At 37.2% G+C, this 25321-nt stretch overlaps 1 protein-coding gene across 2 annotated transcripts in view; it reads left to right on the top strand.

The window, feature by feature from the left end:
- Positions 1–25321, top strand: part of PDE11A (phosphodiesterase 11A) — a 379748-nt gene that overhangs the window by 58365 nt on the left and 296062 nt on the right. For both annotated transcript variants that reach the window (XM_047873318.1, XM_047873319.1), the window contains exon 2: positions 1098–1256. In XM_047873318.1, the coding sequence (XP_047729274.1) occupies positions 1098–1256 (159 nt within the window). The remainder of the gene's footprint in view (positions 1–1097; positions 1257–25321) is intronic.

Genomic DNA, 25321 nt, shown 5'->3' on the forward strand with positions numbered 1-25321 from the left:
AATGATCAGATTTATGTTACATTTGACAAGAACACAACATGTTTTTGATGATATTGTGTCCTCATCACATTGCATCCCATCAGGAGGCACATGATATTATTTTGTCTCATTAGTGGTAATGCTAAGTTTGCTTACTTGTTTAAGGTGATCTCCACTAGACATTTTCATGATAAAGATATCTTTTTCTCTTTGAATTTAATAGGGAATCTTTGGGGTGGCAGTCTGAGACTATGTGAGTATTCTGTTTAACAACAACCTTTTACCTGGTGGTATTAACATCTGTTGGTGATCCTTGTATATGTTATTATATTGGTAGTTGCAAAATAGATATTATATAATTTACCACTCCTTCTACACGCATGCACGTGCACACACACACACACACACACACATGTATTATTATTTTTTTTGGTAGAGAGAGAGAGAACACAAGCAGGAGAGAGGGGCAGAGGGAGAAAGAGAGAGCCTGACACAGGGCTTGATCCCAAGACCCTGGAATCATGACCTGAGCTGAAAACAAGAGTCAGATGCTCAACTGACTGAGCCGCCCAAGTGCCCCTACTTCTACATTTTTTAAGCTGACATGCTATAAAGAAGCCTGTTTTTTTTTGTTCGTTTGTTTTAATATTTTAAAAGTATCATTATGGGCTCATAGGTTCTTTTTTCATAGGACATTTTGACCAGAAGTAAAGTGGTGCTTTTCTGCATATTTTTCAAAGTGGCTAATATATATTTATTATGTATTTTTCTTATATGATACTTCATAATCCGTTGTCTATGTTAAATAAAATATTTTAATAAATACCACAGTATAGAGTTCCATTAAAAACACTTGCCCCTTCACCAACTTTGAGATGTTGTTGTAGTCAGGTTTAAAGCTTCTTTCTTCATTTACCATGGTTAACAACTATGGCCATGATTTATTTTCATTTATGTTCTTTTGGTGACTTCAGCATGAAATTGAATCTGGTATTGTTATTAAAAATTCATTGGGTAAAGTTCCTAGTGATAAAATATCATACACAGAAATATACTTCTCTCCCTTTCTTCCTGATAACAATGCACATGCATTTAATCCCTTCTCTGTCTTATTTTAGGATCGAAGATTCAATGATGAAATTGATAAACTAACTGGATACAAGACAAAATCACTCTTGTGCATGCCTATCCGAAGCAGTGATGGTGAGATTATTGGTGTGGCCCAGGCGATAAATAAGATTCCTGAAGGTGCTCCATTTACAGAAGATGATGAAAAAGTAAGTTTTCATGCTTTTGTGACTTGTACTCTCCTTCTTGATAATCGATTGCTCTTCTCCCTGAAAAGGACAGGACTTGCATGAATAGCTGTTGGATTAACCCATTCATGGATCAAAGAACTTTTCTTGTGTTGTACAAAATGTAGCAGACGTTTTGAATATTTCATAGAATATGGTACATTGAATGTGGTACATAGAATGTGAAGCATTGCAAGCTTCAGTAGTATCCTTCCCTGGTCTTTACCTTACTTACACATAAGCTTTTTTAATTGAGGGTCACACTGCCACCACATATGACCCAAGGGAAGATAGGGATGATGGGAAACAAAACTGTGTTTTGGAAACTCAGCACTTCCTCTTGTGTTTTCATAACTACTGCGAAGAATTGTTTTCTCAGTTCTTATATAAAAATCTCAATAAAATGAATGTTATTTAATTGTTATTCCAAATTGCTAATAAAAAGAACATTACTTTTGTCCCTGAAGAGCAGTTGACTTTGGTAGAAGTAATGTATTTTTGTTCTGAAATTTTTAAGTTTTTCACCAGTAGCTTATTCACCACCTCATATTAAAAAGGAGACTCTTCAAAAAGCTGAAGTTCTTTCTGGCTTTGAAGCTCTTATTACCTTCATATTGAATAGAATATGGTGGAATATTTATAATATTTGTGGTAAAAGCAAACTTCAAATTAGTTTAAGTTTGATGACTGCCATACATGTATTTGATTAAAAAGACACTTTATATAATTTAGCCTTCAAGATGGGACGTTGCTATTTGCTAGTACTAATTAGTAATGCATTACATTAATGCAAATGTTCTGGTATAAAAGGCCAGCATAAAATATGATTATAAGGAGACAAGATTTTTAAGTGAAGAGGGTCCTTTACTGAGGTCATATCTGTAGTTGAATTTGAATAACCCGTATCCCAGAAAAGGTTTATAAACCCTGAGAGTATGATAGAACCTCAGATAATTTCCTACTGATTCAGTGAAAAACTACAGTGTGGGGGCACTTGTGTTGGGACTGTAGGAAGCACAAAGATAAATCCCAAATATGTAATGCCATCCTGGAGCTGAACAAGGCAGAAAGCAAGATTATCAGTAAGATGATCTATAACATGCTTCTGGAAGAGGTGGCATTTGATCTGACCTCTGAAGAAAGCATAGGTTTTCATAAGACAGAGTCAGGTGAGAAGGTGAGGGCATTTAGGGATGTATAAAATGTAGCCTACCTCATTCACTAAGCAAATGTTTCCATGGAATGTACAGATAAAGCAAAAATGTTACTTTGTGCATTTGCACCAACGGTGACAGAATCTTATAATCATGTACCTCTTATAAGGATTCAGACAAAAGGATTAGAGTTTTGTATTTTTTCAAATATCCCACTACCTGCCCACGATATCTCCTAAACGGTTTAGCTTATGGATGGTATTCCTGCCTTCACTCTGCCTCCTTCACTTGAAAGGATCCTCTTGTATATTTCATTCTCATCTCTGATTGCACTTCTGTCAGATTTGTTTTCTGGACTTCTCTCAGTGGATTTATACTTACGGCCTAAGGCTTCATGAGCTCTGAATGATTTAGAGGGAAGGTCTGCCCAGGGCTTTGTCTTCAAGAGCATCCGCGTTTAGCTGTACTGAGAATGAGGGCTGGGATGGAGTTCCAGCCCCGCTAAGGACAGTGCCCTGCTTTGGGTGAGACACTTAATCTTTGACTCTCAGTTCTCTCCTCTGACAGCTATACTATTCACCATTTACAGCATGAGAATTCAATAAGATCGTAAATAACAAATACTTTGTAATATAAAAAACTAGGTAAATACAAAACATAAATTCTTATTTCTAAATTATCATTTTTCCAAGAACTTTAAATGTTCTTCTGTACTTGTCACTTATTCCCAGGCAACTTATCTCTTAGATTCAACCTCAACTGAATATTACATTTGCTCCATGTGTTAGGTTTTTATCCTTTGCAATTTTCCTATGTGTCCAGAATAGCATTTTATTTTTTAGTCTCTATAATTCCCTCACCTGATTTAAAAACCCTACATTAAAAAAAATTACAAAAGTTAAAGCTAAAAACCCTACTCTAGTCTTACTTCTTGGAAGAAGTCTTACCAGTTTGAGCGAGTTAATTATGTTCATACAGGTGACCCTAGATGGAGAATATTTTATCTCAACTTGTGTGTCTGGATATTGTTCTTCCCTACAAGGATTCTATACATGAAAAAAGCAGAAAAAAATCTATAAGTGATTAATGGGAAAGAACAAGATCTAGATACTTCTTTTCAAATAAGAGAAGACATTGTGGCATAATGGCTGCAGATAGGCCTGGCAACAGCCTACCCTGGTTGAAACTCCAACTCCGCCATAGCCTGTGTAACCTTGGGCAAGTTGTTTTGCTTTTCTGTGCTCCAATTTCCTCCTTTAGGAAGAGAGATGATAATAATACTTATCTCATGAGGCTATAGAGGGATTATATGAGAGAATACAGGGATAGAACTTGGAAGAGTGCTCAGCACAAAGTAAGCCCTCATAAAAAAAATTAGCTCTTTACTGACAACACATTAATACATGTGAGATACAGTCTGGTCTCAGTTAAAAATTTAGTTCCATATAAATTGTCTAGAAATTTTTATTATGGATAGCCTATATGCCAGTTCTACTCTTGGAGTTACAACAATGAAATGAAGGATCTACTTCTTTATAAATTCACATTTGTCTTGTGGGATTGTCAATGCACATAGTATTTTACTTGGCACAAGTAAAAAAAAAAAGTTTTGGCACAAGACAATGCTTCTACTAATTTGTAGTCTACTTTTTAATGTAGAATTATTTCTTACATATATGTCCACATGTGAATGTAGTCTATATTTGCCATTTTTAGGGATTATGAGGTTTTTTTTTTCTTTTTCTACATAGCATAGTTTGCTTAATCATTGTCACATTACTGGAAATTTGGGTTGTTTCTGGTTTTTCACTAATTCAAATAGCTCCTGAATGAGCATCTTGAACAAATTACCTTTTTCTTCTGTGTTATTTCCTTGGGGTATATTCCAAAGACTGAAGTTACTGAGTCAAAGGGCAAGAAAAGTTTTATAGCTCTCATTCCAAGATACAGATAGCTTTCAGGAATATTGAACCTATTTATAATAGTAGTAGCATGCATATACCTTTTCTTGCAGAGGCCTGCCAACTTTGTGCAATTCACATTTTAAAACTCAAATTAGTTTTCTTTGGTCTGTTAGGCAGGCTTCAGACAACCTCCTCCCATATTCACCGGTATAAACTTAGTTTCAGTATTGCCTGCAAGTAAGGAAACAAGGAAGCCCAGTGCTCAGTGCTGGGTAGGGGGCTCCTGATACGATAGCATTTGAGGCAGGTTCAAGTCTTTGCCCTGCTGCTTATTAGCTGAGTGACCTTCAGCAAGTTGCTCAATTTTTCTTGGCCTCAGAACCTCCATAATAGCGTTGTTGTGAAGGGTAAAATAGATTATTGATGTAAAGTGCTTAAGGTAGCACTTACAGCAAATGAACTTCATGAAATCTCGTCATCTATTTCAAAGCCAAACAAATAATTTGAATCTATTTGTTATTTTATTTATACACATAACTGCTATGTCATTGTTCATATGGGTCGTGGTAAATTTGTTGCATATTTAGCCTAATATGATTTGTATCTCCTGATTTCTTAAAATGTCAACTTCTGGAGACTATCAACTGTGTTGTGTTTGGTGTAATTCCAAACATTTTGCGATATGAGAATCAGTAAATTATTTGCCTGGGATAAATTGAAAATTAAATGTGGTATATTCATTTCTGGACTATTTATGTATCTAACATAATTGTGCATAGGATCATATTGTGTCTCTTGAAAATTCTATGCCTGTATTTCAATGGCTGTGCTGTATCATATTCATGGAAAAGGCTGGGAAGGTCATCAAGATCATTTCCCACCAACCTTGCCCTCATCCTCAGGAATCTTTACCTGACAGGTGGTCATCCAGACTCTGCCTAAAAACTTCCCTTTCAATGACTTTAAAATCATCATACTCTTTAAAGTGCTTGCATAATTAGCAATAATTTTATCAGCAGTGGTTAGAGTTTAAGTGAAATAATAGTCTACCATAAGAACATATTAATAATTTAAATTACATACTGACAAATTACTAGTTTGGTAATTCACGTTGGAAGTGCACACAAAGGCAGATCATACAAATGAGAGGATTGGAATTTCTTGGTTCACTTCATGGGTTTCTAGCAAATGTCCCTGTTTTTCAGTGATGTGTATAAGCCAGCTGATTTAAATGGTATGACTACACTCTTTGCATCTAATTAATTTATCACTTTGTTATTCTTGGGTGAGTAAAGAGAGGCATTATTTTGCAGAATAAAATAATGACAGTTGGATGGGAGCAAACATTGGTGATCTATCAAGATGTAAGGGCAGGCCAGATGAAACCTGGGGTATGAAAATGAACATGGGCTCTTCTCTGTCCTTCCCAGCTTGCCTATACCTGGTCCCCAAAGGAGCCATTCTTACTGCAATGTTGCATAAAGAATATGTCCATTGCATTTACTTTCCAACAGCTGACATATAAGCAGTTGTGGCTTGAAGTTCTTTGGCTAATCTCTACAGGGTTTCTTCAGCGTATGGTCACCTCTCTCCAACTCATGATTCAGAGTGTTCAGCTACCCTACTGCTATGCTTTGTGCCAGCATGTTCAGACACCCTGCAGAACTGGGATGCAGCCAACTGAACTTGGCTGCTGGGACTGGCCACATTCCAGGAATCCGTTATGGGTGATGCTGCCCTGCCAATTGGTGTTGAGGATGGTGCACAGATGATGCTAATAAGACTTGCAGAAGCTGGAGCTTTGTTACTTGCAACAGGCTTGAGCCTCACAGCCAAATAATGGGAAGGATTTGATAAGCTCTTGGCTTTACATTTTTTAGCTATTCTTGATTGTGCAAAGGCTAATGTTTAAGATCATGGTGCGATGTCAAGGGTGCAAAAGGTATTACAGTTCAGTGTAGTAAGAGGGATGTTGAATACATTGTGCTGATAGGAGTGACAAACTGGGGGTCCCAGAAGAATGAATGCAGCTCACAGATGTGTAACTTGCATGGAATTTGACTGGCATAAAATTGATTTTTTTTGGAAGTCCGTAGACATGGCCGCAAGCTTTAGTTCTGCCATAATAGCTAATCCCCAAACAACTAGTGAGTTTAATAAAATCGACTTAATGGAAGCAAGATGGACAGATTTTTTCTGTCGTCTTCTGAAGAGTTAGTTTCTACACAAAGGTACTTTTCAAAAAGTTAACATTTTTTTAAAAAATCTCCTGGTATACATGGCTAGTGGTATTGCAGTTCTGCCAGGCAGGTTTATGTGTTTTCTATTAATGTTCTATTGTCTTTTGGACACTCAAATGCTAAACAAACAGTGAATTAACTAATTATAAGAAGTGGCCTTTGTGTTCTTACCTCATTTTGCCCCTTTTCTACCTATATTCCACTCCAGTTAAGTTAGATTTTCAAACCTGTTGCAATAAAATTATAGTTAAAAATCAGTGCCTAGCAAAAAGATTTTAGAATTCCTGGCAGATGGCTCATGATTTCAAGTTATATTTGATCAGTAAGATTTCAGTCCTAGAAAAATTTAGATTAAATCTCATAATTTGTTGATTGCAATACTTTATCTACATTTAAACTGCCTAGTCATTGCACTATTTGCCTTTTAACAGCTATTACCCAGGTCCCATATGATCACTGTGAAACTACCAGAGCTTCAGAGACTCATTTGTTCATGTTCTAAGTGTTCCCTGGACTATATCTGACTGAGAGTTTCAGAAACAAGTAAGATCTGCATGAAAACCATTACCAACACAGTCCTTGTCAGAACTCAGGTTAAACTTCAGGGAATTTTTTCTGTTGGGGAAATATTGTTGTGGACTTATGGCTCTATTCTCTGCCTCTTGCACAGGCAGTCTAACTTTGGGGTAAGAAGTCAGGTCTACCTGTCGGGGACCTGCTTAGGGGTTCGCATTCAATAGAAAATGGTCACTCTATTCCAGATTTGGCCTTGTGCTTTACTTATATTCATATCTAATTGCAAAAGGTCTCATCTTCTTAATCCTTTTCTGAGGTTTAAGTCCTATTCTGACATCTCTGATTTAAGTAGGCACTACTCCAAAAGTGATTATCGTTTGTCCTTAATAGTGGTTCCTAATATTTTATAGTTTAACATTTTTTCAGATGTCCTCAATGATTGCAGTTGGATTTTGACTAACAATTAATTTAGAGAATATGCAGTGATCAGATTATCAGGAAGTAAAAAAAAAAATTAGTAATACAACAATTGACAAAATGAAGGACAGTGACTACATGGTGCATTTTGTATTTCAGATGCAAATAATGCTTGGCATGCTTGCAAATTTATAAGCCTCTTGCAAAAATTCTGATGTCTTCAGATGGCTGATAATCCCAGCATTTGTAATTTCTTACTTTCTTGGTTTCTCAATTTCTGAGAGTTACCAAGGAAATGGTATGTGCTTGGATGTGACATCCTTCTATGTCTTTCCATATACTTTGCAAAACATTGTAAGGTAGTTTGCATTTAGCAGGAACATGAAATAGCAGGGACACAAAATCAATGAACTAGATAATTCAGAGGGCTATCACTGTTACAATGCAGAATGGAGAGAATTTTGAGTGATCATTGATCCAAACATTATTCTTACCAGCTGAATAGTGTTCACCATGTGGAGGAACTATTCACTCGTTCGCTACTTACTGAGTTTCTGCTTAGTAGAACACTACTATGTTTGAGGCACTGTTTCCAGTACTGGGGTTAAACTGATGAATAAGACGGACAAAGAAATTTCTTCTCTCTCCGAGCTTAATTCTTGTGGTAGAGACAGACAATAAGCGAAATATATATGTAGGTATATAATGTAGCTTTAAGTAGTGATTAGATGTATAATTTTTATGATTTAGATAGTTCAACAATTTTTTCCTGTACCTTTTACTTACATGAGTAAGGGCTACATTATCAGGGCTTACATGAGTAAGGGCTTACATATCACAAGGGCTTATGATAAAATAATGGCTTTTAGTAGAGAGCAAGATTTCATCCAAAGCTCCTTCTCAAATAACTATGATAAATTGTGATGGACTCTTCAATTGAATCTATCTTTTTTCCTCTGAACTCCAGGTGTTCACATAAGGTGTGAGTTCCTCTAGGCTGCCTTAGGTGCTAACCTTGAAGTACAAGACACCATTGTCTTTTTATTGTGCTCACCTCAAGTATCATTGTGTTGCATCTGCTCATGAGTATCAGGCTGTAATCTTGTTATCAATCTACCATCACCTGAACTGGGGACATTAAGAGACTTGACGACCTTAAATCTGACCCCACCAGGCTGGAGATATATAGGGCTGGACGGACAAGACTCTAGGGGCATCTGGGAGGGAAAGGTCAGGGGTGAGAGGAGTTTAGTGCATTTAGATTTTCAGGGACCAGTACATCCATGGCTTCTACTAGCTGGCAGGACATGAAATACTCTTACTAGTCAAGCCACTTATAAAAGTGGAAAATGACAGAAAGCTGTCTTATAAACTCTATCTCTGATTTATACATGGCTTGGACAAGGGAGGATGATATGCAATCACAGATAAGAAATAAATAAGCACTTGGTGGCAGGAAGAATGATTACTAAAGAACAAGAACAGGGTGTTGTGGATTCTTGTTCAGTGAAGATTTCAAATTAAGACAGATAACTGTCTTCTTTGAATAACTATTCTAGTGTTATTGTCTGAATAAAACAGCAAGGTTTCTTCTTTTCACCTTAAGGCTGAAATACTTGAATTGGAATTTTGAAAACTTAAATTCTTTTTTGAGTAAAAGTGAAATTTAGTTGAATTCCAAGTACATTAAGCATCTTGGTCTTTCTTGTTTTATTTTCCTTTCTTTTTATGAAAGATTCTTTTCATTTTTTTAAAGTAAAAAATTTTTATTTTTATTTATTTTTTTCACCATTTTATTTGTTTTTTAAAATTTACATCCAAGTTAGCATATAGTGCAATAATGATTTCAGGAGTGGATTTCTTAATGCCCCTTACCCATTTAGCCCATCCCCCCTCCCACAACCCCTCTAGTAACTCTCTGTTCTCCATATTTAAGAGTCTCTTATGTTTTGTCCCCCTCCCTGTTTTTATATTATTTTTGATTCCTTTCCCTTATGTTCATCTGTTTTATCTCTTAAAGTCCTCATATGAGGGAAGTCATATGATTTTTGTCTTTCTCTGACTGACTAATTTCGCTTAGTTCCATCCACATGGTTGCAAATGGCAAGATTTCATTCTTTTTGATTGCTGAGTAATACTCCATTGTATATATATACCACATCTTCTTTATCCATTCATCCATTGATGGACATTTGGGCTCTTTCCATACTTTGGCTATTGTTGGTAGTGCTGCTATAAACATTGGGGTGCATATGCCCCTTTGAAACAGCAAATCTGTATCCCTTGGATAAATACCTAGTAGTGCAATTACTGGGTTGTAGTATAGTTCTATTTTTAGTTTTTTGAGGAACCTCCATACTGTTTTCCAGAGTGGCTGCAACAGTTTGCATTCCCACCGGCAGTGCAAAAGAGATTCTCTTTCTCTGGGTCTTTGCCAACATCTGTTGTCGCCTGAGTTGTTAATGTTAGCCATTCTGACAGGTGTGAGGGGGTATCTCATTGTGGTTTTGATTTGTATTTCCCTGATGATGAGTGAAGTTGAGCATTTTTTCATGTGTCGGTTGGCCATCTGGATGTCTTCTTTGGAGAAGTGTCTATTCATGTCTTTTGCCCATTTCTTCACTGGATGATTTGGTTTTTGGGTGTTGAGTTTGCTCAGTTCTTTATAGATTTTGGATAGTAACCCTTTGTCTGATCTGTTGTTTGCAAATATCTTCTCCCATTCTGTCGGCTGCCTTTTAGTTTTGCTGATTGTTTCCTTCTCTGTGCAGAAGCTTTTTATTTTGATGAAGTCCCAATAGTTCATCTTTGCTTTTGTTTCCCTTGCCTCTGGAGATGGTGTTGAGTAAGAAGTTGCTGCGGCCAAGGTCAAGGAGGTTTTTGCCTGCTTTCTCCTCGAGGACTTTGATGGCTTCCTGTCTTACATTGAGGTCTTTCATCCATTTTGAGTTTATTTTTGTGTATGGTGGAAGAAAGTGGTCCAGGTTCATTCTTCTGCATGTCACTGTCTGGTTTTCCCAGCTCCACTTGCTGAAGAGACTGTCTTTATTCCATTGGATATTCTTTCCTGCTTTGTCAAAGATTAATTGGCCACATGTTTGTCAGTCCACTTCTGGATTCTCTGTTCTGTTCCATTGATCTGAGTGTCTGTTTTTGTCCCCATACCATACTGTCTTGATGATTACAGCTTTGTAATACAGTTTGAAGTCTGGGATTGTGATGCCTCCTGCTTTGGTTTTCTTTTTCAAGATTGCTTTGGCTATTTGGGGTCTTTTCTGGTTCCATACAAATTTTAGGATTGTTTGGTTGTAGCTCTGTGAAGAATGCTGGTGTTATTTTGATAGATATTGCATTGAATATGTAGATTGCTTTGGGTAGTATTGACATTTTAACAATGTTTGTTCTTCCTATCCAGGAGCATGGAATACTTTTCCATTTTTTTTTTTGTGTGTCTTCTTCAATTTCTTTCATAAGCTTTCTATAGTTTTCAGTGTATAGATTTTTCACCTCTTTGGTTAGATTTATTCCTAGGTATTTTATGGTTTTTGGTGTACTGTAAATTGGATCTATTCCTTGATTTCTCTTTCTGTCACTTCATTGTTGGTGTATAGGAATGCAGCTGATTTCTGTGCATTGATTTTATATCCTACAACTTTGCTGACTTCCTGGGTCAGTTCTGGCAGTTTTTTGGTGGAATCCTTTGGATTTTCCATATAAAGTATCATGTCATTTGCAAAGACTGAAAGTTTGATCTCCTCCTGGCCTTTTATTTGGAGGAGATTTGGATGCCTTTTATTTCTTTGCGTTGTCTGATTGCTGAGGCGAAGACTTCCAATATGATGTTGAATAACAGTGGCGAGAGTGGACATCCCTGTCTTGTTCCTGACCTTAGGGGGAAAGCTCTCAGTTTTTCCCCATTGAGGATGATATTAGCATTGGATCTTTCATATATGGCTTTTATGAACTTGAGGTATGATCCTTCCATCCCTACTTTCTTGATGAAAGATTATTTTCTAATTGTAGGAGTAATGCAAGCTTATCATAGAAAATTTGCAAAGTACAAAAATAAAGGGAAAACTAAAATCACCCAAAATCTTAACTTTTACACATAATTCTGTTAATATTCTTGGTGTATTTCCTTATATTTACTTGTTTTTGCCTATAAATAAAGATATAATTCCAAATTTGCATCATGGGGTATAATGGTATTTTATCATGCTTTAAACAATTCTTTAAGAAGGTAATTTATGTGTCTGCATTATGTTCTACCATGTAATTGTACAAGAGTTTAATTTTTTAAAATGCCTTTTTTTAAATGTTTATTTATTTTTGAGTGAGACAGAGACAGAATACCAGCAGGGGAGAGGGAGAGGGAGAGGGAGAGGGAGAGGGAGAGGGAGAGGGAGAGGGAGAGAGAAACACAGAATCCAAAGCAGGCTCCAGGCTCTGAACTGTTGGCACAGAGCCCCATGCGGGGCTCGAACTCATGGGCTGTGAGATCATGATCTGAGCCGTAGTCGGACGCTTAACTGACTGAGCCACCCAGGTGCCCCTATACAATAGTTTTTTTTTTTTTTCCCCTCGACGTTTAGATTGTTTCCAAAATTATGTTATAATAAAATTGCAGCTAATGAACTTCTTTATAAATAAATCTTGGACTCCATCTTAGGATTGCTGTTTTGTAGGCCAAAAATATTGGTAATTTTCTATGGTTCAAACTGATGCTTAGGGTTACAGGGTCAAGGAGTTTCAACATTAATAATTTTTTACAAAAACCTTATTGTGGGATAATTCCATACCATACAATTCATTTATTTAAAGCATGCAATATTTGTAGAGATGTATAACCATCACCACACTCAATTTGTGAAAATTTTTATTACTCCAAAAGAAACCCTGTACCCATTAGTAGTCGTTTTCATTTGCCCCCAGCTCTCTGTCTTAGACAACTATCAATATACTTCCTGGCTTTATGGATTTACCTATTTTTGACAATTTTTAAAAAGGAATCATACAATATGTGGTCCTCAGTGACAGGCTTCTTTCATTTAGCATAACGTTTTCAGATTTATCCACGTTGCAGCATATATCAGTGCTACTTCATTTCTTTTTGTTACTGAATAATATTCCGTTACATGGATATATGCATTTTATTTATCCATTCCTGAGTTGATGGACATTTGTTTCTCCTTCTCAACTATTATGAATAATACTGCTGTGAACGTTTGCATGCTAGTTTTCATTTTTCTTGGAGAATGTACCTAGGAGTGGAATTGCTGGGTCACATGGCAACTCTGATATTTAACCTTTTGGGGAACTGACTGTTTTCAAAAATGGATGCACTATTTTACATTTCCACCAACAATGTATGAGTGTTCTAATTTCTCCACATCCTTGCCTGTATTTATTATTATTGGTGTTTTTGATTAGAGCCATCCTAGTGGGTATGAAGTGGTGTTTCATTGTGGTTTTGATTTGCCTTATCCTGATAGCTAGTGATGTTGAGCATCTTTTAATGTGGTCATTGGTAGAACATTTATTTTTAAGGTTCATGATAAATTTCACCCATTTTTCTCTCCAGAAAATGGAGTTATTTTATGATGCCAATAGCCATATGTCAACTCACTGAAACTTTACTAGCTTCGACATTATAATTTTTACAAATTACATTCTTTTGATTTCTTTTTTTTTCATTGTAGTTAAATCCATGTTAGTTAACATAGAGTGTAATGATTGTTTCAGGAGTAGAATTTAGTGATTAATCACTTACATTATAACACCCAGTGCTCATCCCACCAAGTGCCCTCCTTAATGGCCATCACCCATTTAGCCCATCCTCCCATCCAACACCCTCCAGCAACCCTTAGTTTGTTCTCTGTATTTAAGAGCCTCTTATGGTTTGCCTCGTTTTCTGTTTTTATCTTGTTTTTCCTTGCCTTTCCCTATGTTCATCTGTTTTGTTTCTTAAATTCCACATATGAGTGAAATATGGTAATGGTCTTTCTGAATGACTTATTTTGCTTAGCATAATACATTCTAGTTCCATCCATGTTGTTGCAAATGGCAAGATTTCATTCTTTTTTGATCGCCATCACCAAGTAATATTCCCATGTATATGTGTGTATGTATATATACCACATCTTCTTTCTCCATTTGTCAGTCTATAGACATTTAGGCTCTTTCCATAATTTGGCTGTTGTTGATGGTGTGGCTGTAAACATTGGGCTGCATGTACCCCTTCCTATCAGCATTTTGTAAATACCTAGTAGTGCAATTGCTGGGTCATAGGGTAGCTCAATTTTTAATTTTTTGAGGAACCTCTGAAGTGTTTTCAAGTAGCCGCACCAGTTTGCATTCCCACCAACAGTGCAAAAGTGTTCCCCTTTCTCCACATCCTTGCCAACGTCGGTTGTTTCCTGAGTTATTAATTTTAGCCATTCTGACAGGTGTGAGGGGATATCTCATTGTGGTTTTGATTTGTATTTCCCTGATTTTCAGGTGTATGTTAGCCATCTGGATGTCTTCTTTGGAAAAATGTCTGTTCATGTCTTTTGCTCATTTCTTCACCGGATTATTTGTTTTTTGGATGTTGAGTTTGCTCAGTTCTTTATAGATTTTTGATACTAACCCTTTATCTGATATGTCATTTGCAAATATCTTCTCCCATTCCATTGGTTGCCTTTTAGTTTTGTTGGTTGTTTGCTTTGCTGTGCAGAAGCTTTTTATCTTGATGAGGTGCCAGTAGTTTCTTTTGATTTCTAATTTCACTTTATTTCCTCTCCTTTGATTTATTCTGTGTTTGCATTCCACAATAAACTAATTAACCATTGATCTAAGTTTTAATTAGAAAAAAAAGCTAGCATGAAGCAAACTGGCCTAAGTTTGTTTGGTCACACACAACTATTAGGTTGTTCATAATAGCACCTAGGTACATCATAATAGTTGCCAAAAAGTTTGCAGTAAGTAGGAGTTGGAGTTGACTACTAACTGTCAAATAACTTTGCAACTTTGCTGCTTGGTTTTATTTTATTTTATTTTTTTTAAGTTTTTTTTTTCAACGTTTATTTATTTTTGGGACAGAGAGAGACAGAGCATGAACGGGAGAGGGTCAGAGAGAGAGGGAGACACAGAATCGGAAACAGGCTCCAGGCTCTGAGCCATCAGCCCAGAGCCTGACGCGGGGCTCGAACTCACCGACCGCGAGATCGTGACCTGGCTGAAGTCGGACGCTTAACCGACTGCGCCACCCAGGCGCCCCATGCTGCTTGGTTTTAATGAAAGCAGATCTCAGACGAAATTCTGCTGCATATCAAGACATTTATTTAAACAAAAAATTTATTGACAAGTCAGGTCCCATAGTTCAGACACTGTTCAGTAAGCTTTATGAAGTCCATGTTCTCTTCATTTTAGGTGATCAAAACACCACTTGCAAGTTTCAAAAGCAGAATCCAGTTGCTTTTGTGGTGGACATCAGGCAACCAGAATCCTTTGACCAGATGGATGGCAGGACTGGATAGCCTCAGGGTCCATCCCAATGAATACAAGTTTGGAATTTTCTAGATTTTTATACCTTATTAATAAAAGAGTTGGAGGGATGTCTCTAGAATATTATTACCAATACACACATCCTGCATACCACTCATTTCAGTAATTATCATCCATATTTATATATGTTGTGCTAATTTCTAATTTCACCAGTAAAATTCCATTTTTAACATTGGCAAAGCACCATGCTATTAATGGCAGGTAAAGCTCTCTGGAGCACCTGTAATAGATGCTCCATTTGGAGTATGGCTTTCTGATTACCTTGGAGGGTGAATTCTTGATGGGGCAACTGTCTCTTCTTCAATGGCATATCAAACCTGTTCCCTTCCACATGCACATAATTTCACATTATCTTTGCTAAAGGAAAAGCACATTTTAGACATCAAAAGAGCATGGAGTATCTCTCAGTGTTTGGTTTTTTTTTTTTCCCTCAGAAAGAGAACAAGGAAATAAAACCATTTATTAAGTGCCTACTCTGTGATTAGTGCTTTGCATACATTATCTCATTTAATCTCCAACAATCCTGTGGGTAGTGGTTATCATCTTCATTTTATGGATGGGAAAATGAAATGTGAGAGATTTTAATAATGTGTCCAGGATCACTTGGTTTGTAAGTAGTAGAAGTGGGCATTGTGTCTGCCTGTCCATCTTCTTATGGCACATTGGAATGCTTGGAGGACCCTTATTATTTTCGTATTACGGCATCCTTGCATTGGAGACTCATGAATGCATAGATAGAGCTGTACTTGATGTACATGCATAGGTGGTTAAATAAATGTGAAATTCTACATATTTAATAGATTTCAGGGAGAGTGTGTGACTGAGGAAAATGTGATTTCTAAATTACAGTGCTGGAGGCATTCTGGCCTTTCATAAATATCTGTGACCAAGTTTAAGCTTTATGTCTGGAAGAAAAATAAAAACACTAACAGGCTAATGAGTTGAGAATTATTAAAAAATAGTGATGACTTTGTACACATACAACTATGAAGTAGATACTTTAATATTTTCCTTTTACTCCAGTTTGCTGTTTCACTGATAAGTAAAACATTTTACATTTATGGTTTTTAATGTACTTTTTCCCTCCTCAGGATGAAAAAGAGGTGAGGATAAGTATGACTATAGCTTTCTTTTGCTTTTTGCAAGTGAGAATTTGCAAATAGTGTTCAATTTCACTGAGCAGCAAAGTGAGGTGTTCCAGTGAATTATCTCTAGCTGAGAGGGTTTTTTTTTTTTTAATGTTTAGCAAAATTGTGGAGTATGCTGTTTAAATGAAGCTACACTATATTCTTGCAGAATTTCAAATGGAATATAAGATGACTCTGTAGCATACTTCATAATTTTTACTTTAAATAATGTATTAATTTTTAAAATATACTTGGATATTTATTTTTTCCTTTCTTTTTTCTTTTTTTTTTTTTTCTGTATTGGAAGTAGAAATGAAGCCATTTCTTTTTGTCATTTTCCATTATTTCCTTTTATTTCTCCCACATGTGCCCTGGATAATATCCTGGCTAGATATGATTGTAGGCTATTTTCACTGGCAGATTCTGATTCCATTGCCAATCAGCAACAATAGGAGCATTGTCCCCACCCCCTTCATATTCTGCACACTCCATTTAGAAATGAGAAAAAGTCTCAAAGGTAGGCACTACTATATTACCAAAGCAGGCAGCAAATTCCCCCCGGGGAGGCCCTGAGCTGGAGTGAGAGCATGTTAAGAGGGGGAGAAAGTAATGAACACTTTTGAAAAATGAGGTTATGTAAGTTAGAGCTGCCCAGAGATGCTCTGAAGGTCTATTAGACACAGTTCTTGAAAAGGGGTTTAAATGAAACTAAAATGCAATAACAAAAGTCTCTCACTGGAGAGAATTTAAAATGATTCCTCAGAATTAATTGACACTATCAGAAAGCTGGAACATGCTTGTCTGTCTGAAAAGTGTTTGGTGTTTTGGAAGAATTACTGTCTATGGCATATAATAAGTGACTGGGAAATCAATACCTTTTCTTTAAAGCTGCCACCTAGTTTGTAGCACTGGGTAATTATGTCCACCATGGCATTCTGGGAAGTCTTAGTTCCATTTTCAGTGCTTGACTATTTGGTATACTTCATTTCCAAAAACCTGTCCATATCAGTTGTCTTTCTGTCTCTTTAATTTTTTTTAACACTTATTTATTATTGACAGCCAGAGACAGAGCATGAGCATGGTGTGGGCAGAGAGAGGGGGAGACACAGAATCTGAAACAGGCTCCAGGCTCTAAGCTGTCAGCACAGAACCCGACATGGGGCTTGAACTCACAAGCCGCGAGATCATGACCTGAGCCGAAGTCAGACGCTTTACTGACTGAGCCACCCAGGTGCCCTTAAAAAAAAAAAAAAAAAAAAAAAAAAGTATACCTTAAAAAAAAAGGTCTCTTAAAAAAAAAAAGTATACCTTTAAAAAAAAATTTTTATGTTTATTTTTGAGAGAGAGAGACAGAACACGAGTGGGGGAGGGGCAGAGAGAGAGAGAGAGAGGGGGCTGGGGGACACAGAATCCGAAGCAGGCTCCAGGCTCTGAGCTGTCAGCACAGAATCCGACACAAGGCTTGAACTCAAGAACCACGAGATCAAGACCTGAGCCGAAGTTGGACGCTTAACTGACTGAGCCACCCAGGCACCCCAAAATGCATTTCTAATTAATTTTGCAAATCCTTTAATACTGACATTAATTTTGTTTGTCATGGTCTCTAAATGGTGCTTGTGGTTTAATGTAACTGAAATTTGTTCAAGGCATTTTGTTCAACTTTCTATTTCCAAACACAGAATGAGTCTTGAAAATAAGCTGTGAATTATTCTCTCCTGTTGTGAAGACAGAGAATCACAATCCTTGGATGAACCTTTAAGTGTCCATTGCTCCTTTTCAGTGTTTGACTCTAAATTTATTTTAAAGCCTCAGTTTAGCAATTTGACGTGATGCTTTCATGATTTGGATAGTCATGAGACCTGATGGGAGTTTGCTGTTACTCTTCTATTAACCTCTGAGACAGGGTGATAGAATTATTATTGTCTTTTTAAGACCGGCAATAAATTCATTTTATTCTAGATCCAGAATGACCACTGTTTCAAGATTTGATTCTGATACTTGTGGTTTGTTGCCATGGGAATTTCTGTTGCTTTAGCTTTAAAGACCCATCCAGTTGAAAACAAAACTGTGTAAATTATGGCAAACTTCTGGTCTGCAGCATGGATTTCTTAAGTAGATGAAAACTGGAATCCAAACTGCTTCTTCCTTTCATGTCTTTAAATTGTTGCCAGGGGGAAGATTATGCACAGATCATTGGGTTAAGCAAGGGTTATTGTTCCCCCTACCATGCACAGAGTAATAACTCATTCTCCTTGAAATTACATCTTCACTAGGACCAGTATAGAAAACATAGTTCTATTTGTGCTGGAAGTACAAGGTCACAGCCATTCACATAGAAGATGATCCTTCACAATTATTCCCAGAAAAATACTTTGGAAAAATACTCTCTGCTCTTCATGGTTCAACGATGTACAATGTTTATACTGAACTTGTTATGGGCACTAAAGCCAGGGAGCTTATCCAACAGACAGACCTGTGGTCTGGTGCTATATTTAGCAAGACAGTCAACTGGAAGTTGATAAGATATATGCCACTTCATTCCGTTTGGTATCTTAGAAGCTATTGGCAACATCAATCGTTATAATAACATCAAAATTTACATTTGCAGAGACTTTAACCCATATGGTTCTGTCAGTATTCTTATGAGATAGGTAAGACAGTTGTTAAATTTTTTATTACAGATGAGGGCTTCTGGGTGGCTCAGTTGGTTGAGCTCAGGTCATGGTCTCACGGTTCATGGGTTCCAGCCCTGCGTTGGGCTCTGTGCTGACAGTGCAGAACCTGCTTGAGATTCTCTGTCTCCTTCTCTCTCTGCCCTACCCCTGCTTACTCACTCTCTCTGTCTCAAAAGTAAATAAATAAACTTAAAAAAGTTTTTGTTACAGATGAGGTGACTGCAGCCTGTCCCATCTAGCAAGAAATTAATAGTGGAATTGGGACGTTAATGTGCTTTCCTCTCCTTCTGCCTGGCTTATCATTTTTTGTAAACAGTGCATTGACTCTTCTCACTATTTATAGAGGACAGCTCAGAGCAAAGAGTACCTGTTGGGTTAATTGTAGAAATTATGATATTTAATATGCCACAATGTATACCTAACTAATCAGTAGGAAATGGAAGATCATAAAAATGAAATCACAGTTCTTCATGTATGATGAACAATGAGTTGTTAAAGAGATAAAGGTGACATAAGAATCTTACCTGATTAATCCTCATGGAAAATTGCTAAGAACCATCTGCTCTGAATGTGTGAAAATCATAGAGAGCAAAGATACTTGAGAAATTATTTTGTTCAAACTTTCATTTTACATCTAAGAGCGAGAGACAGAGATACAGAGGGAGAAAGAGAGAGAAATTCAGAGATTTTAAATTATTTGCTCCAGGTTACATGATTAGAAAATGACAGAGCTAAGAGCTGAATCTGTATCTTCAAACTCTGATGTTTCTGGGCTTTACTCTACGCCATACTGTTGTTTGGCTGTCTGTGGGGAGAGGGTCAGACAACACTGGTGGTCCCATTCAACTCTGGTACCCTGGTGGGCAATACCACATGGGTAACTTCATTTTATGGGTAGGAAAATTTTTATTGAAGAGTGTCCCCAGAAACAATTAGTATGCCAGTGGCATAATGTCTCCCAAGTGCTCCTTGCCTGTCTTCTCACAGATGTAGGAGCCTACAGTATTTCTGCTTCCACAATAGAAAAGATTTGTGGAGAATCATCTATATATTTCAGCTCCAAGAGCTGAGAATGAAAAAAAAAAAAAAAGGAAAAAAAAAGGTGAAGAAAAAAAAAGAATCTCTGTTCTCCAGTCAATAATGAAGTAAAGTACATATTGTCATGTTCTATAACAATCTCAGTCATGCTGGAATCACATCAAAATACTTAGGTGAGATTTTAGACTGGCATACTTTTGACACTCTTAAGATGATATTTGGATAGAGCAAGGTTATATTATGTTAAAGTAAGGAATCCTCAAAAAATTGGTATGTAAGTCAGTAGTCTGATTGGCTTAAAAACCTCAAAAGGGTGCTGCAACTATTTAACTATCTACTGTGAACATTGATTTTTGATAGTTAACACAATGTATTTAAGAGTAAAAGGAACCTCTGGAATAAAACTCTATGTGGAACGTACTCTTAAGAACTGTAAGAAATAGAAGTATTGGTGAAAATGGGCTATGGATAAGTAGGAGGCACATGTTTATTGGAAAGGCAAATAGTATTGATGTTAAGAATATTTTTTGGGGCGCCTGGGTGGCGCAGTCGGTTAAGCGTCCGACTTCAGCCTGGGTCACGATCTCCCGGTCCGTGAGTTCGAGCCCCGCGTCAGGCTCTGGGCTGATGGCTCAGAGCCTGGAGCCTGTTTCCGATTCTGTGTCTCCCTCTCTCTCTGCCCCTCCCCCATTCATGCTCTCTCTCTGTCCCCCCCCCCCAAAAATAAAATAAACGTTGAAAAAAAAAGAATATTTTAGTAACTTCTCTTTATCATTTCACTACATAAAACATTTTGTTTCAAGTGTTTTTTCTGCAGGCATTTTGGCAGAATTAAAGCCAGAAGACACCCTGGAATCTTGTTCTACCCTTAGCCCCCATCCCAATTCTGGGAAATTTTTGTTTTCCACTTTACTAATTTTTATACTATTTGGAAACTTTTAAACTTTGTATTACTTTTATTTTTGGAATGAATCTTGCTTGGGTGTGTATTATTGTTTTGATATATTGCTAGGTTCAGTTAGCACTTGATAAATGGGATTGATGTATAGCCTTTTCATACTATTTCTAACTCTACTATCGTTATTAAGATTATTTAAGCATATTATTTACAAAAAACAAAAAAAGGGGTGCCTGGGTGGCTCAGTCAGTTGGGTGTCCGACTTCAGCTCAGGTCATGATCTTGCAGTCCGTGAGTTCAAGCCCTGTGTTGGGCTCTGTGTTGACAGCTCAGAGCCTGGAGCCTACTTCAGATTCTGTGTCTCCCTCTCTCTCTGCCCCTCTCCTGCTCATGCTCTGTCTCTCTCTGTCTCAAAAATTTAAAAAAAAAAAAAGATTATTTAAGCATATTATTTTAAAATTAGGGGAAAAGCAGTAAAATATTATTTAGTGTATTATAACTGGGAAGCCTCCAAAGGGTTATCAGATATGTCCCCAAAAGCATTATTATAAATGAGTTTTATTCTAAGTGTAAGGTGTTATTTACAGAAGAGTTAGAAATTTGATTAGGGTCTCCTGTGCAGTCTGAAGTTGAGAATAAGAGATTGTATTATAACCCAAATGTCCTTCCCCCATCTCTCTAATAAATACTCAATTGAAAAAGAAACTCCTGAAACTTACAGGAAGAAGATGATCCTTTTCCTTTAGGTAGATGTTTTGCAGCATTTTAAAAAACTCATACCTTACTAAGAATCTACAAGAATCCTACTTGACAGGCCAGGAAGATAATGCTGGATGAGCATTTCTACAGTTTGTTTTATGGAAACAGTAAATATATTTTAATTTCCAAATATAAAACTATATTACATTTTAAATATTTTTTCAAACTATTCTCTCAGAAGCTTAAACTCTGAAAATTACCACTGTAAATTTTTATAGTAAAAATCATAAGTTGTGTTGTTCATCAACTGCATGACTTAAAAGGCAAAAGTGTCACTTTTGTGACTTTAAAGGTGGAATCACAACATCTGAGATGCAGAAAACTCAATATACAAGTGAATTCTCATTGACTGAATAGTTATTTGATTGGAATAGTTCATGTTTCCTTCTGAGATGAGTGCATGATTACTAACCATATGTAGTTTGTAGTAGGTTAAGTTTACCCCCAGCCTCACCTGTCTCCACTGGTGCTGGGATGAAGTTCACCTGAGAAAAAATGTTTTGTTTATAAATATTATATATATAATAATTATTATATCTTACATTATATATGATATATTTAATTTTTTTAAACCTGAAACTCTACTAGTGTGTTTTAGGTTGGATCAAAATGTCACACAGTTGATTTTGTCTCTCTCCTCCCTCCCTCCTTCTGCATCTTGTTCCTTAAAGGACTTGAGACAACTGATGGGAAATACTGGGATGTGAATAAAAGTCTCATTGCCAGATGAGGTAATGAGCTGGAAGTTCTCTAGGGCTCTTTTTTCAATGCAGATTTTGGGAAACATAAGGTCTCAAGCTGCTTGGATGTTACAGTAATTTCTGACTACATTCGGTCTTGACCAAAATGTGTCATTGTTCCACCATCTTTCTGACATGATATGGGACTGGAGAATTCTAGTGAACTGCTAGTATTGAGATAGATGCAACCTGTTCTCAGGTTGAAGGAACTTTGGACCAGAGGCAGTGACTTACTGAGAATGCAGAGAACAAATAACACCATTCAAGGAGATAAAATGTTTTGCGATCTGCCAACCAGGAAAGCTACTTTCTCAAAGTGGGAAAATCCATCAACTATAATGAAGAGCCTTGCTAATGTGTAAGTATTACTGTTAGGAGTTTGGCCCTAGTGGGTCAGTTAGTGGATCCATTTCCACACTGTGTAAATGTGTAAGTCCCTGATTTATGCATGAAGGAATTCACAGAAAGAAATCCTCTGTTTTACAGAGGAAATGAGCTTTCATTTCCTTTCTTATTCATAGCTTACCTTGGGGTGTGATAAGAAGATTTAGCCCTGGGCAGAGTATTCCTCTGAAGTTCATTCATTCTGTGCTATGACTAATAGCTTTTTCTCATAACCACATCAAGAATTGATACTGCTTTAGGAAACAGCATTCCACATCTCTAGTGAACTGCTTATCTTTCTTGAAGCAGAGTGAATTGCTCTTATTGTCTTTTTTATGTATTTTCTGATGTAATAGAGGCGCTAAGGCTATTGACTGCCTTAGACTGTCTGATGGATACTGAGAACCATTGAACAGTGCGCTGTGCAGAACAACTGAGTCAGACTCTGAGCGCACCAAAGTTCAGTGGTCAAGCCTATTTTGCCATCCTCCCTGAGATATCATACTGAAATTTTGCAAGCAGAAGTGATGCATTTATATGTACAGAGAACGCACTAACCCTGGTGTATCTGGAAGACTTTGGTTAGTTTTGAGCAAGGGAAAAATGATGGGGCTACGGAAATCAAAAAGATTTCAGAGACTCTAACTTCATTACATTTCTTGCCCACACGCTTGTTGTAAGAACAGGCTTTCTCCACAGCTGCTCTCTGTGAACTTCAGCTTGACCAGCTAGCCCTTTGACTTCTAGCACTAATTCTTGTCTTAATCCTAGAGCCACAGACCGTGAAGAGAGCATGGACTCCCGCATGAGGCCTAGACAGTTCAGACTCCGTGGCAAGGCCAAACAGAATTTGTAGGGCTCAGTGCAGAATGAAAATGATTGGCCTCTTGTTAAAAGCATTATTAATAATTTTATGAAGAATTCTTAGTAATGTGACAATAGAGAATTAAGCCAAGCTTAGGACTCATGTAAGCATGCGGTGCTATGCAACTGCACCGATTGCATGTCCGGGAAGCTGGCCTAGCTCATTGGTCTGGAAATACAGACAGAAAGGGATTTGCTTTCAGTTTACAGAGTTTAGGAAGCAATAATAGAATGGATACATTTTGTTTATGGCATCTCAGAATATTAAACTTTTAAAAAAAATTTTTTGTAATGTTTTTATTTTATTTTTTGAGATAGAGACAGAGCATAAACGGGGGAGGGTCAGAGAGAGAGGGAGACACAGAATCTGAAGTAGGCTCCAGGCTCTGAGCTGTCAGCACAGAGCCCGATGCGGGGCTCGAACTCACGGACCACGAGATCATGACCTGAGCCGAAGTCGGATGCTCAACTGACTGAGCCACCCAGGCTCCCCTCAGAATATTAAACTTAAGGAAATGACTGAATTTCCGAGGTGGATGATGGTGATTTGCACTCCTTTATGTAGTAGAAGCAAACTCTTGTTTTCTGAGAAGTTTTGCAGGATAGATCGAATTATTTCTTATTTGTGCCAGCCTCCAGGTCAGGCAGGGCCATGGAGGCATTGAGAGGTGACTCCCGGAGGCTCAGTTTGAGAATAGGTGACGTTCTCAAATTCCTGGGATAATCATAGAAGGCTGAAGGTCAATGTTTTGTTTATGGCTGATTTGCTTTCATTAGGGCTTTAGAGTGAAGATTCTTTTTTTTTTTTTTTTTTTTTTACATTTATTTATTTTTGAAAGAGAGAGACAGAGCACAAGCGGGGGATGGGCAGAGAGAGAGGAAGACACAGAATCTGAAGCAGGCTCCAGGCTCTGAGCTGTCAGCACAGAGCCAGACGCAGGGCTGGAACTCACAAGACCTGAGCCTAAGTTGGACACTCAACCAACTGAGCCACCCAGGCGCCCCTAGAGTGAAGATTCTTATTTATTTTACTTATTTGAGAGAGACAGAGCACAAGTGGGGGAGGGGCAGAGAGAGGGAGACACAGAATCCTAAGCAGGCTCCAGGCTCTGAGCTGTCCGCACAGAGCCCGAAGTGGGGCTTGAACTAATGAACCAGCAGCTCATGACCTGAGCCCAAGTTGGATGCTTAACCAGCTGAGCCACCCAGATGTCCCTAGAGTGAAGATTCTCACAAAACTTAGAAGAGATGAGAAACATTGCCTCACAAGATTTGGTGTGTGTCAGTGGTGGCACCCAGTGACTTCTCATGCTTAACTCACTAGGAATCATGTTTTAGTTACTCTTCTCACTAGTGATTAATTTTACACAGCCAGTCAGTTTTTAATGGGTGGACTGTGACAAAGGAGGAAAAAGCATTAACTTCTCTGAGGGAATGTTCTAGAGCCATTGAAAAGCTAGTAAAAGAATATTGCCCGGTTCTTTTTGCAGTAACACAAAGTATTAAGCAAAAAATAAAAACATAAAATAAATGATAAAAATTAAAACACAGCAGAGAAATTTCTTCTAAAGTTCCATAAGAAGAAAATAGACCTTATCTTTTTAATGCAATAGTTACACATAGAATATTTTTTCCAAACAAAATAATTCTAGAGACAATAGTCTATTTTCTTTCTTTTCCCCTTCATTTTCTATTTATCTAACAGTTAAATAAAACACCTATTTATTTCTGATGAGAAAAAAATAGCTCATGCAGGGATATGAAACTAACATTTATGGAATGACTC

The sequence above is a fragment of the Prionailurus viverrinus genome, chromosome C1 (genome assembly GCF_022837055.1).
Source record: "Prionailurus viverrinus isolate Anna chromosome C1, UM_Priviv_1.0, whole genome shotgun sequence".
Classification (NCBI taxonomy): Eukaryota; Metazoa; Chordata; class Mammalia; order Carnivora; family Felidae; genus Prionailurus; species Prionailurus viverrinus.